The sequence below is a fragment of the Myotis davidii genome, unplaced genomic scaffold (genome assembly GCF_000327345.1).
Source record: "Myotis davidii unplaced genomic scaffold, ASM32734v1 scaffold889, whole genome shotgun sequence".
Classification (NCBI taxonomy): domain Eukaryota; kingdom Metazoa; phylum Chordata; class Mammalia; order Chiroptera; family Vespertilionidae; genus Myotis; species Myotis davidii.
Window position 1 is genome coordinate 405,128 of NW_006299519.1, and position 15,207 is coordinate 420,334.

The window sequence follows — 15,207 nt, forward strand, 5'->3', positions numbered from 1 at the left end:
TCCCTCTCCCTCTCTCTCTCATCTTTCTTTGCAGTGGATTCCATTCAAGATACACCTTCGGGTACTGTCTGAGTAACTTAGTCCATTCATCCGTTACCTTTTTATCCAGCCAGTCACTCATTGATATACATCCATTTATACATCCATTTACCCGCTGTATAACTAGGTAGCCAGCCACCTATGTGTCTGTTCATCCAATTCTAAGCCCACTCTGTGCTGAGTCCAGATCAGCTGTTTTACAACATATCTTTACATTTATTTGGATTTTGATTTCTCTGATTACTTCCTCCTGAGAGATTAAGGTAAAAAAATTGGTGATGGGGTGGGGCAGGAACACAGAATTACATATATAATATGTAATTTTAGTGTGTCACATCTGGAGGCACTTGTGAATTTGTCTCATTTGTTGGTGATGTTCACCAAATTCCTCCCTTGACAAAATACAAATGTCTCTTTATAATTAGTACATTGCTTGTGGGGGTGATATATTGAGACCATGTAAATATCCTGTTCCCTAACCATTTCTCACTCAGTGGTTTAGTATCCATTGATGAGCCTCATTAGAATAAATTATTATTATAGTGGTGATTTTCTGTTACTCCTTCCACATCAGCTACCATTCTTTCATAAACACAAGCTCTTTCTTTTCCCTCTCTCTTCCTACACCATATTCTTTAAAGCATATTGGAGTAGACTTTCATATAGGACTAATAGAAAACCCTACCTTAGTCACCACTGGGGCATCTTCACCACCTCCTCACCTTCCAGAGTCACTACGGTTCTAAGGCACTTCCATAGTGGTGGGAGTCTGTCCCAGTCACCACAGCAATGCCTATCATCCCAGACATGTGATCATTCAGGTCTGCCTCTTTGGAGTTTCCTTAGATTCCTGGGACAATAGAATCTTTGGTAAGTCTGGGAGCTTTGTGCTTAACATCATGCCTCCACTGTGCCCCAACACTTAACTTGCGACAAGCCTCAGGGAAACTCTTCCTCTCTGTGATTGCCTAGAGCGATGGTCGGCAAACTGTGGCTCGCGAGCCACATGTGGATCTTTGGCCCCTTGAGTGTGGCCACAAAGTTTCAATCGCACTGTACGTGTGCGCCCGCACGTAGTATTTTGTGGAAGAGCCACACTCAAGGGGCCACAGTTTGCCGACCACTGGCCTAGAGGTACCCACCTCTCCATTTTGCTCCTTACCTCTATGATATCAAGCACAATTGGCTCAACTGTTTTTGGTCTTTCACAAAAGACAGGAAGAACTTTTGAATTAAAGGCTACAGCTTTCCACACTCGAAAGAAATATTCAGGGCCTGGTTACCACTTGGGTGGGGTAGCAGTGTCTACAAAGGATCTGAGAATGAAAACTCAGAATTTATCCTGTCATGTAGTATTTTTGAAATGACCTGGAATTATAGCTACGAGTTGTAATATAATCAGTAAAATGTGTTTTGAGTTCCAGAAACTTGGCTTACAAATAAATACAACTGTTTTGTAATGAGTAGAGCCAAGCAATGATACCTAAATATATAATGTTTACTTCTTTGCTCTAAAGTAATGTGAGTTTGCTTCTTCATATGTCATTTCAATTTGATTTTCACTCAACATTTGCAGACCATTAATTTGTCAAATCCTATGAGAGGAATTTATTACTTTTTTTAAATTCAATTTTTGTTAAGTTCTCCTAGAGCAGTGGTTCTCAACCTTCTGGCCCTTTAAATACAGTTCCTCATGTTGTGACCCAACCATAAAATTATTTTCGTTGCTACTTCATAACTGTAATGTTGTTACTGTTATGAATCGTAATGTAAATATCTGATATGCAGGATGGTCTTAGGCGACCCCTGTGAAAGGGTTGTTCGACCACTAAAGGGGTCGCGACCCACAGGTTGAGAACCACTGTCCTAGAGCCAAATTTTTTAACTTACCAATTTACCATACATTTCCCCCATATGCCTTCATTCAATTTGTGTGTTAATGTATGTATGCAAACATATTCATTTATATAAATATACATATGCATTCGTATATATGTATTCCAAGTAAGATCATTCATTTTGATCAGTATGTATATGTCATCCATGCAGACTTGTTAATCTTGATAGTATCTTTTCACCACATCAGCTCTTTATGATCTTTGAAGCTTATTTGAAAACTAGGGGCCCAGTGCACAAATTCATGCACCTTGAAAGGAACTGTGGGCTGTGAGGCTGCGGTGGGCATAGGGGCTGGTCTCGGCCCATCCTCCAAGCCCCTGCCCGGCTCCTCCCACTGTGGCCCCAGGTCCCTGGTCTGCCAGCAACCTTGCTCCTGCTGCCACTGCTCCCACGCACTGATAGAGCAGGCCCCACTCGCACCTGCTGATGGCGTGGAGTGATTGGGGCTGGTGCTGGCAGTGGGTGTGAGTGAGGCTGGTGCCATCAGCAGGTGTGAGAGGTGGCTGCTGCCCTGATCACCCCTCCGGAAAAGGGGGAGATGGAGAAGCCCTTAGGGGCAATTGGGGATGGCAGCCACTGCTCACACCCACTGATGGCGCTAAGCGATAGGGACCAGTGCCGGGCACCAGCAGTGGGTGCGAGCGGTGGCTCTGGCGCTGGCAGCAGGTGTGAGTGGGGCCAGCATCGGCTGCAGGTGCAAGCGCCAGGCAGGTCTGTGGTGCACAGGAGCAAAGAATTTTCAGAAACCATCAGAGGTTTGCCCTGATGACAGCAACTGGTGCCCTGCCTTGGTATGGTGCCCCTGCTCACCTGCTCCACCATCTCTCTGCAGCTGACACCCGCCATGTTCTGTGTGCACCTCCTGGTGGTCAGCACACGTTATAGCAGCCAATTGTTCGGTTGTTCCGCCTTTTGGTCTATTTGCGTATTAGGGTTTTATATATATAGATAAATAGCATCAATTTTTCATCATTCTAAGTTTCCTCTTTCCTTTCCTGCTTTCCCTGTTTGTGTAGAAGACCATGATTTCTCCTAGATCCCAATAATTCTTTTTATGTGCATTTAGGAAGAACAAAGAACCATCTGAAGTGGATGACACTGAAGATAAGAGTGAAAACACGATCACTATTGAAAATGGCATTCCCTGTGACCCCCTAGATACGAAGGGATGGCACATTAATGACACTTTCATGACAGAGGATGAGCGGCTCACCCCTCTTTGAAGGGCTGCTGTTCTGCTTCCCAAGAAACTCACACACGATTCTGTGCAACTGTTGAGCACCATAAATTATTAAGGGCAGATTACATACTTTGTTTCACCATTCTTCTTTTGTAAGAAAATTTGAATGTGCATGAAAGTGAATCAATAATACCTGTGAAGACATTTGGAATCATAAGCTGTTGACTACTCCAAAGATTTTAAAGTATTTCCCTGACAACACAGTGTGTAAGTGTAGTCATTTGGTGTTTGTGATTATTGATTTAAAAGTCCATCAGTATTTAAGCATTTTCAAAAATAAGGACTATATATATTTTACACTCTGGAGACCTAAGGAAAAATATTTTTCCAATGGAGAATCCCTGTAATAATTATGAATATTATTTATATCATTCTGTATATGACTAAGTAAGCAAGGATAAAAGTAATTATTGTACATGGGATAAATAAAAATGGAAGTATTGATAAACAAGGTAGAATTTGATCCTATTATAACTATTGCTTATGTATTTTCTGTCAATTTCTACTAGTGCAGCTCTATTTGTTGACTTTTTCTGCAATCTGTAAAAGTACAATCTATAATAAATAAAGTGCTAATTATTTTTTTTTGATTATGTGACTGTGGTCTGAGGTTTACTTTTACACTGTGAAAAATAGTAAGCCTAATTTTTATTAGTTATATTTAATCTGTTCTACAGATCTAGAAAAGAATTATTTTTGTTGTATGTATACTTCCTTGAAGACATCTCGAAATTTTTAGAATTGGTTTTCCTTTCAGATAGGCCATGTGTCATTCTAAATGCTAATAATTATTATACATTTATTAATAGCAAGAGAATTTGGTGCTCAGTCTCCCACTGCTATCCCCATAGTTGATGTTACAGCAATAGTTTCTAGCTCACTTCCCTGCCTCCAATACTGCTCCCTGGGTATCGACTCTAAAATGGATATTTGCATGAAGATTTATTGAGGTCTGCTCTCAGGACATACACCTGTAAGAAGTGAGAGAGGTGAGAGTGTGGCAGACAGACTAAAATACCTGCCATCTCCTGATGTTTAGACCTCCGTGCAACCTGCACTCCTTGAGTGAGGATGGGACCTGTGGCTTGCTTCTAATGAATAGAATACAGCAAAGGTGACGAGCCATCACTCCTGCAATTACTTTATATTATGTCTAAGCAGACTTGTTCTAGAGCAGTGGTTCTCAACCTTTCTAATGCTGCGACCCTTTAATACAGTTCCTCATGTCGTGGTGATCCCCAATTTCATTGTTACAAATTGAACATAATTAAAGCATAGTGAGTAATCACAAAAATAATATGTAATTATATGTGTTTTCTGATGGTCTTAGGCAACCCCTGTGAAAGGGTCGTTCGACCCCCAAAGGGGTCGTGACCCGCAGGCTGAGAACCGCTGTTCTAGAAGAATCCTGATAGTGATTAATCACAAAAACAATATGTAATTATACATGTGTTTTCCGATGGTCTTAGGCGACCCCTGTGAAAGGGTCATTCGACCCCCAAAGGGATTGCGACCCACAGGTTGAGAACCGCTGTTCTAGAGACTCTCCTTGATGGCTTAAGTAAGTGGCCGTTGGGAAGCCCACATGAAAGAAACTAAGCAGCCTCTAGGAATTGCTGGTGGCCTGCTGGCACTGAAGGCAGCCTCCAATCAATCAACAGCCCTAGCAAGAAGCTGGCGTCCTCAGTCCTACAAACACAAGGAAATTGATTCTGTCAACAACTAGACTCAAGTCTCTAGATAAGAATACATTCTGGCCAACACTTGGCAGCCTGAACAGAGGATCCAGTTACGCTGTGCCCAGACTCCTGACCCATGGGCATTGTGAGATGATAAATGTGTGTTTTTAAAGGTACCAAGTTTGAGGTAATGTGTTATGCAGCAATAGGAAACTAATAAAGTAGGATTAGGTAGAGCAAGAAGTGACCAGCAACATGGTTACAGCAGAGGCCTCAGTCTATCCTTCAGGGAGGTTAGGAGCTGAGATTGTCCCTGATTGAGTGAGATAAGATGGATGGGCCTTTGTATCTCATTAGCCAGTTACGGCCATGGGTGCTGTCGGAGAGGGTCTGCCCTTGGGAAAGATAGCTCCCTGTGGCTGGGGACAATTCCCATCGAAGGACTCAGTTGTGAGACTTTTAAAAGCCAATATTTTCAGAAGCTGAGGATATATGTACATGGGCCCTGAAGAGAAGGCCTTGTGGACCCCCAGAATGTCCACTACACCCTTTCCAGTCCATTGGCTACAGTATAGCTTGAATGAATATCCAACATGCAAACCTAATCCTGTTGGTTCCTAACATAGAAGCTTTTATTTTTTTTTATTTTTAAAAATATATATATTGGAGGTGACATTGGTTGATACTGATATATAATTTTTAGTTGTATATCTTATAACTTAACATCTGTAGACTCTATTGTATGCTCACTAAATGGCATCTTATTTTCTTTAGGATAAAGCCAGACTTCTTAACACTGGGCCAACTGTAGTTTTACCTTCATTTTCCTCTCTAACTTCATCTCTCACCCCTTCTTTTTCTATCTCTTTGCCTTTCTTTCATCAATCATAATAGTTCCCTCACGTCTAGGTCTTTGAACAAGGTGTTCCTTCTACCTAGAACACTCTTCTGTATCTCTCAGCTACTCTTCCAGCTTATCCTTAGGGTCTATTTCACTTAAACATCTTGCCTTCCTAGAGGTCTTTGCTGGACCTCCTGGCTTTGTGCTGTTAGAATGCTCAGATAGTTATGCTCATCTTGTACGTTATATTTAAGTGTATTTTATGGAAGAAGGAGACCACAAACCAAGAATGCCCTAGGGCCCCCCAAAACCCTAATATAGCCTGTCTCTCTAAACATTTTCATAACCCACTTTAGTTTGCTCCCACCTCTAATTTGATAGAATTAATTACTGGGTTGTAACCTCACCATATTGATATAAATTTTCAATTGAAATGATTATAATATTTTATTTATTTGTTTACATATCTATCTTCACCCTAAATATAATATTCTTAGAGGCAGTTTTCAAATCAATTAGCATACTGCCTTGTCTTCTTCTTTCCTTCCCTTCCTTTCTCCCTTTTTTCTTTCATTTATTCTGCAATGGTGAGCAAAACTGAACACAGTCCCTGCCCTCATAGAGCTAAAAGTCTGCATAGTCAGAGCTCAATAAATGTGTGCTTATAAACAAGCACATGAAATTGTAGCTGTTGCAAGCTCATAGTCTTATCTCTTCTGAGAGCAAAGGCAGAATTTGTAGGTGCAAGGTTTTTGACTTGGACACCATTTTACTTGGGAACCATATACTCTTTAATATTATTAGAGCTTCCTTACTTTTAGGAGAGGAATGAGTTTTGATCTCTCAGTTGGCAACATACGATTTACTAAAGAACCACTTTCTATCTTACATCCTCTTGAGTTGTATACACCAGAATAGGGTATCTTTGCATATAGAACTGATGAAACATCTTCTGAATTAATCAATGCTTGTAATTGAGGTAACTAAATATGTGACACATGTAATCAGTGTAATTACTAGCAAGCATAATCCAAGACATGTATTGTCATGAGGATTGAAATTGTTCTTGGTAGGGGGAAAAACGTTTAGATATTACAGTGGTTTATATTCCTCCAAAGGGCAACAGTACATAAACAGATACAAAGTATATCTATGGCATTAAAATTTCATGGGTAAGCTATCAGGAAAATATGTCTAAAATGTCTCAATAATTGGAAAAATGGTTGAGAAACACTGATTCTAGATAGGCTTCTTATTTTTAAGGTATAGATAAACCAATTTGATCACTAAATCATTTTCTTCACTGTCAATTTATTCTGATGCTAAGGGGGATTTATTCCAGTTGCAAAGGTCTGTTCCACTAAATATACTTGTTGGGTAAGTCTTCTATGCTAGCAGAGATGTTCTGTAAACCTGACAGTCAATATAACAGCAAAATGGAGCTTATGTGTCCTGCCTAATGCCTTTGACAAACACTCTGGGTAATTAGAGAGTAGCAATCATCAACTACACCTTCCATTTTTAATGTAATGATCCTGCTATGTGCCACAAGGGAACACATTTCGAGGTGATATGTACTGGAAATAAAATGTTGTAAAGCGATTGGAAATATCACTGTCATTCAAGTCCCCAAGTCCTTAACAAAAACTACAATGAAACTGGAAAGATAGAAGTGTGTGAAAACCAAGTCACTACAGAAAAAATTAGCTGGTATTGTGATATCTGAACTTGTTTCACAGAAGCACTGTAGATACAAAACTTTTTTGGGGGGGTGTAGTTTTCTCTTCCACATTTTTCATCAGGACTTAACAATAGAAAATATCACTATATAAAATAATGCAGTGAGTTCTTGAATTTAGATGATACATGATCAGATTTCAAATGTGAATATCACCAAGTGAAATATGCACATTTATGATTACTGGATAAGGAACAAGGAATAGGAGAGAACACAGGTTAAGAACCAAAAATAGTAAAACATTTCTTTCTTTTTTTTTTTTTTTTACTTTTTATTGATTTCAGAGAGGAAGGGAGAGGGAGAGAGAGATAGAAACATCAATGATGAGACAGAATCATTGATCAGCTGCCTCCTGCATGGACCAAGCCCGCAACCCCAGCATGTGCCCCTGACCAGAATCGAATCCAGGACCGTTCAGTCTGCAGGCCAGTGCTCTATCCACTGAGCCAAACCAGCGTGGGCAGTAAAACATTTCTTAGAGTTCAAATCCCCAGTCCTTATTTCACATTCATGGGGCCTCTTAACATAGTATTTTATTTACCATTTTACATCTTGTTTTCCTTCATTAAAATGTCACATATCTAGTTACCTCAATTACATAAAAAAATGTAAGTTTTCTTCTTCCCTACTATTATTTTTTTTTGCTTTCCTTCCTTCTTTCCTGCCTCAAGAATTTACTGAAATGTCCACGCTATGTAAGATATCATGTAAGGATCAGAAAACATCCTTCTTTCCTTCTTTCCTTCTTTCCTGCCTCAAGAATTTACTGAAATGTCCACTCTATGTAAGATATCATGTAATGATCAGAAAACATAAACAGAGAATGTCCTAGAAAGGACTCATTCATTATTTATGACAAAATTAAGTTTATTACTAAGAATACCATTCTCATTTGGGAATTTTGGCTTGACTGGATGAATGAACAAATGAATGAGTGAATAATTTCTAGTTGTTATTTTCAAATTATTGTGCTCTTTATTTTCATAGCATTGTTTAAAAAATAATTTTTATCAGTTATGGGTGCAGAATAAGAGCCAATTTATAAAGCATAGTATTAGTTTCCTCTTTAGTCTAACACAGTGGTCACAGTATTAGGGTAGCAGTAGTAGTAGCAGCAGCAGTAGTAGTAGTAGTTGGTGTAAATCTCTATGGTGTTACTGGGCAGTAAAGGAGTTTGGCCAGTAAAGAAATGACAACTGTGTCTCTACATGTCATTTTTCCATAGTTATTCCTTGATGGTGCTTATATTTTTTGAAGACTAGTGAACATCCTATAAAATAAAACCCTAATATGCAAATTGACTGAACAGCAGAAGGACCAGTCGCTATGAGGCATACTGACCACCAGGGGGCAGACGCTCAATGCAGGAGCTGCCCCTTGGTGGTCAGTGCACTCCCACTGGGGGAGCACCGCTCAGCCAGAAGCCGGGCTCATGGCTGGTGAGCACAGTGGCCGTGGTGGGAGCTTCTCCCGCCTCTGTGGCAGCCCTAAGGATGTCCAACTGATGGCTTAGGCCCACTCCCCCAAGGGCTCCCAGGCTGAGGAACCCCCACCCACTGCAGCACACGATTTTCATGCACAGGGCTTCTAGTAACACACATAATCATGATGGTGATAGCAGAGAAACTTACAGATACTTCCTCTCTCTTCTGTTCCCTCTCCTGCCTCCACAGCAGCGCTAAGGACCCCTCGGGGGATATCCCACTGCCAGCTTAGGGGAGCGGGCCTAAGCCAGCCGGTGGACATACCCTGAGGAGTCCAAGACTGTGAGAGGGCACAGGATGGGCTGAGAGACCCCCACCCCCGACTGCATGAACGTCGTGCACCAGGCCTCTAGTATAACAATAATATGGATGTAGGGTATTGGATGAAGGAATTCATTTAGTCAGACCCAGAGAGAGTGATACTATTTTTCTAAGTGTCTGATGTCTTTTGTCCCAATCTGTAAGTAGGTTCCCAGAACAACAGGGATAGGTCATATCCATGCCCATTGGAAAGGGTAGAACAAAAGCTCTTGAGAATGGCATAGAACAAAGGTTAGCATTGGCCACTGGTTGTAGGCAAACCTGGAAGTTGCCATTGTTAGGTACCTCGCTACATTGAACAAATAGCTCTTACTTAAAAAATTTAGCAAAACTTCAATGAAGACTCAGGTTTCAATTGCTCTTAGTCATCCTAAATCATTGGTTCACAGCCCACCATAATTAGAGAACAATGAACTATTGTGGCAATATTCAGTTTTTATCAACGTTGCATTTGAAAACTTGAAGTTCAACCATATGAAATTGCTGCTATGCAAAAACTTTTGACTTAGAAAAATGGCAAATTCTTAAGGTCAAGCAATTAGTTTGCTAGTCAGTTCTTTGGAATTTTGGAAAGATGTTCCTAAAGATGCTTCATGTAAATACATCATGTAAGACAATCTTCAGGGCAGCTCACAGGAGTATATTAACCTTTGATATAGTTGAAATATTGTTCATTTATGTTAGAAGACAAAACTGTTATAATGCCAGCAATTCAATGAAAGAAAAAGACAATTTAATAAGTACCAGCTTTGGTTGTGTTTTGATTGTCAGTGCTTGAGGAAAAGCAGATTTTAATGAGAATAAGAAAGTACATGGAACTAGCAAAAGGAACTGATAGACATGATGAAAACCTTTAAAGGACATTGATTCTGGCTAATTAAAAATTAAGTTTATATTCTCTGTCGTGGCTTCATCATCATCCACTTGCTCCCCAACTTTTGCATTCTGGCTTCCATTCCCATAACCCTGAGGAAACTGCTCCCTCAAAGGTCACTAGTGAATTTCTGGTTGTCAAGGTCACAGCTTCTCAGTCTTCATCCTCCTGAATCTCTTTGAATCATTTTACAGTGTAGGGGCATCCTATATCCCCCTTTGACACACTCTCCCTTCTTGAATTGTTTGTGATATAGAGAAGTTGAAAGAGAAAGAAATAAACAGGTGAAAAATTGAGTGATTTTTTGTGTCAAGTGTAGTGTAATTCTCAATAGTGAAAAGAAAGAATTGCATCTTGTGCATAATGAAGGCAATGGAGAAAATAATTGGGATTAATTATTCTCTCTGATAACCACCAATGGGTTTCCATCCAGAGTAGGAGAAAAAGGTGTGCAAGTAGTCATTGTTTATTAAATGATTAGTTGCTTCACATAGTGGTAGAGAGCACCAGGGCTTGAAGAATACATGTCACAATTTCTTACTTGCAACTCCAAAATCCAAAAACTTATGAAAACTGCTTGGTAGCAACACCTGACCTGAATAGATGCGATGTTACATATGATATGTATCTATTGTGCTTGATATTATTGAATGCAGAAATATTTAAGTTGTTTGGCAATAGGATTCTACTGGGAGTAGATTAATATATGGCATATGCACAATACCACTAATACAGCCTGAGTTCTAATTCTAACACCACCATTTACTAATTGGGTGGTCCCAGGTGAGCAGGAATTCGTAAAAGTGGAGAGAAGGCAATCCAGTGAAATACTAGTAGCTTGTCTCCATTTGATGTAAATAGCCTAGCTTTAAAAAGAAACTAATATTTGTCCTATTTGCCCAAAGTGTTATTGTGAGAATAGAATGAAATAAATAATAAAAAAGCAAAATTAATAAAATGTGATTTGTGAATAAAATTTTTATTAAAATTGGTATTGAGCCTGACTGGCATGGCTCAGTGGTTGAGCATTGACCTATGAATCAGGTGGTCACAGTTCATTCCTGGTCAGGACACATGCCCGGGTTGCAGCTCAATCTGCAATGGGGGGTGTGCAGGAGGCAGCAGATCAATAATTCTCTCTCATCATTGATGTTTCTATCTCCCTCTCCCTCCTCCCTCTCCCTTCCTCTCTGAAATCAATAAAAATATATTAAAAACTAAAATAAAATTGGTATTGAGACTACTCAACTTGAGGCCATAAAGAGGAATAAAAGGGTTCATTTAAGGGAACTATTTTACTATAGAATTATATATTCATATCTATAATGGCTGAATCTCAGAATTGTGCCCTACATTACCCACAAGCAAAGCATGAATAGAATAAATATCCATCTAGAAAGACACAACCACATGTAGATCTGGTAGGGAGACAGTGGGTAGGCATTTTCAACACAAAGAAAAATAGAAAAAAAACTCAAAAAACTCTAAAAAAAATCTTTCAAGTACACATTACCTCTAACCCTAATAATAACATAACTTACCCCCCAGAGGATATCATCCTATATAATCCCTAAAGAGAGACAGAGACAAACTTGTGGTAACTCAGCTAATTATCCCAGTATTAACTTTAACTCAACTAGGTAATGATCATCATGTTTTTAAACGATTATTCTTATTTTACTTTATGACTATCATTGAATCAGTTGACATTTATTAAGTCAACTAGTGTACCAACCAATTCAGTTTAAAAAATCTGATTGATGGACAAGCTGTTTTGTTGAATTAATTAGTCAATATGGTAGAACCTTGTGTATGTAGTCAAATTCTAGTGATATTTAAACTCTTACATTGAGGATTGGATCCTGTGACTTATCTGCCAGGTACATGGGGATGAGTCACCTATTCTGTTTTTACATTTCCTGGAGCTCTTACAAGCAGATTCAAAGTCCTTGGGAGGATGGGGCCACAGCCAGCAGTGGAACAATTCACTTATACGATAAGCCTTTGGCCTTTATTTAATTCAGTTCCATAGACAATCTAACATGTTCTTTGAAGAACTAAAGAAAATTTAAATTAATGAATATAAGAACTCAAATCTGCTTGCTCAAAAGTGACAGAAGCTTGACAATGTTAATTTCTTTGCCATTATTTAAGGTTAATTGAGGCCCATCTTAATTCCCATTACATGTTATAGTATTTGCTTGCTAGATTATCATCTGCTTAGCCATAAAGGGAAATACCAAGGTTCATTTTAATTGTACAATGATTGCAGAAATCCTCCGGTTTATAGTTTCAAACATAATGCTTTGACACAGCACATTCCAATAGATGAGCAAGCAAAATGTCATTTACAAAACCTCCCCAAGGATTATACCAGAGTCCTTCGGGGAAGGGGATTGAGGTGTTGTGAGGGCTAGAAATCATAGTATTTGGCAGTTTTCCTCATAGTTTCATAGTTCTTTTTTGCTTTGTGTTGGGAATCCAAATAGGTGCCTTACATATATCAATTATAATTAAAAATAAATAATTTTTAAAAAAGGAAAGTTGTAGTTCTTGTTACTATAGCCTCTAAAATGTGACCTGTATTACCTACAAGCAAAGCATAAATAGCAAATGATCTAAATCAAGTATAGCACAGAAATGGCTAACAAATTGAAAGTGCTAAATAGTGAAGCAAAAATATGATCCCAATTTTTAAAAATTTCCATTTGTGAAATATATCCAATCTATTTAAGGTTCTGATTCTTTCCATGCCACTGCCCATAGTTCTGTATTCAGGATGGACCAAGAATAATCTAGCAATCGCACTGCACATTACTCAGGCATGGAGTTTCAGGCACCCCAATACCAGTTCTTGTCCTCCATTGAGTACACACCTGGCACGGCATAGATGACATATGCAACTTACTCCAGGAAAGGAGTTGATGACAAAGCGTTTTTTAAATGGGAATAAGCTAAAAGTCAAACGGTAATAATTAAAACATGGAAACTGAAAGAATCAGTTGCTATGAATTCTTTAACACAATGCACTTTAAAATACTGTATAATTTGGGCAAGACATTTAAATTGGCTAAGTCTCTGTTTCTTTTAAGTAGGATTAGTAACACTTGATATTGAATGAAATAAATAATAAAATCAGTAAAAATTACCGAATAAAATGAACCATATGATTCAACATACCTTATAAAGTGACCACCACAAGTCTAGAAACCACCTGTCACCATAGTTATTACAATGATATTGACTCTATTCTCTGTGCTGTACATTAAACCCCCAGTATGTAAAGAGACTGGTGTATATATACACATACAGGGTGTCCCAAAAATATATACACACTTTAACAGCTGATACCTCTTACATTTTGAAAATGAAATGTATTTTAATAAACACTGCCTTTATAAATATTCAAAGTGTCTATACATATGATACACACACAAATCTTGGCAGCTTTACTATTGGGAATAGGTAGTTTACTATTGTGCTTGGTCCTGACTGAGATAGAATCATGTACATATGTTAGTTCTTGAGAGCACTATGTTTATAGCACTATCCAGACCAGGGTCCTTTAACCTTAGCACTTGAAATTTGGGCTCAAATAATTCTCTTTTGTGGGGCCCTGTCTGGGGCATTGTACAATGTTTAGCAGCATCCCTAGATGTAGTAGCACCCTCCCCCAAGTTATAAAACCCAAAAATGTTTCCACACATTGCCGGTTGTCCTCTGGGAAGCAAAATCACCCTGGTTGAGAACAACTGCTCTATTCCACTGATACAGGTTTGCTTTAAAGAGAACAAAATTATTGCCATGCCATCTGAAGTTGTCATCTGGGAATCTATGATCGCTAATTACTCCCTATTACTGAACATTCTCACCTTACTGAGAAAAACATAGCTTTTTACCAAGGTAATGTAGAGCCCCGATGCTGTCCTCTCAGTGAAAATCATGATAAATGCACTATAATAAGTGCAATATAATAAGTGCAAGGAGAAACTGTGTTGGTAACTAATGCAAGTTTGATGTCATCCATTTTTTGAGCTGTCCCTCCATGCCTTTTATGCTTCTTCATGCCTTGACTATCCCTCTCTTCCATGTCTGCAATAAGAATTGTTTCAAAAATCCCTTTCTGACCACAAAGAGTATGGACTTGAAGCCAGACTGCTGAGGTTTGAATCCCAGTTCATTGCTTTACAGCTTTGTGATCTTGATTCAGTGCCCCACTGTCTTCACCTAGAAATGAGGATGGTGCTATTGATCACTGCATAGAGTTGTTGTGGGGATTAAATGAGGGAGAACATATACTAGTACAGCAGTTAAACTCTGCCTGGCACATAATAAGCATGCAACAAAATTTCAGTATTTTATTGTTACTGTTATTAGTACTATTAGTCTTTATGATTCAGAGTCTCATTTCCTTCAGAAAACTTACCTGATTTCTTGGGTCCATGCTGACCTTCTAATTCTCTGAAATCATGAAAACTTTTGTAATCTTACAAATTAGAGTTTATTCACATCATCTTTTATGTGTGTCATCTGAGTAAAATTTTTCCAACAACGCAGATTGTATGAGCCAGAGATTATGTGTTCCACAGGGTTTGCATTCTCTCATACATCTCATTTATTGGGTAAGGAGTTAACGCGGTTTGCCCACTCTTATCTGGTTACTAGAGGCCCAGTGTGCAAAATCAGCCACTGCTTGCCACCCCGCCCACCCGCCTGCCTCACCCCATTCGCTTCCCTGCCTACCCACCCGCTGCCCTGCTGCACTTGCAGCACCGCCCACCTGCTCACCGCTGCTCGCCATGCTCGCTGCCCTGCCTGCCTGCCACCCACCTTGCTGAGATTGGAGCCTGTGGGCCGTGGGGGAGGAACCGAGAGGTGCTCAATGCACCTCATGGTGACTGGTCATTTGGTCTTCCTAGTCATCACGGACGCTGGCTTTTTATATATATAGATGACAAGCATTTCATGTTGTCACAGGGATGTTTACTTAGGCATTAGTCTTTTAAAACACATGTTAAATTTCATTTCTGCTTGCTTTAACATCACTCTGTGTGTGTGTGTTTGTGTGTGTGTGTGTGTACACATGTTCTCA

At 39.3% G+C, this 15,207-nt stretch overlaps 2 protein-coding genes across 4 annotated transcripts in view; both read left to right on the forward strand.

Annotated features, from left to right (window-relative positions):
* Positions 1 to 3,765, forward strand: part of TMEM27 (transmembrane protein 27) — a 28,351-nt gene extending 24,586 nt beyond the window's left edge. Inside the window, exon 6 of the mRNA XM_006775211.2 lies at positions 3,005 to 3,765. Coding sequence (XP_006775274.1) covers positions 3,005 to 3,161 — 157 coding nt within the window. The 3' untranslated portion in view covers positions 3,162 to 3,765. The remainder of the gene's footprint in view (positions 1 to 3,004) is intronic.
* Positions 1 to 15,207, forward strand: part of ACE2 (angiotensin I converting enzyme 2) — a 70,506-nt gene that overhangs the window by 5,474 nt on the left and 49,825 nt on the right. The window lies entirely within an intron of this gene.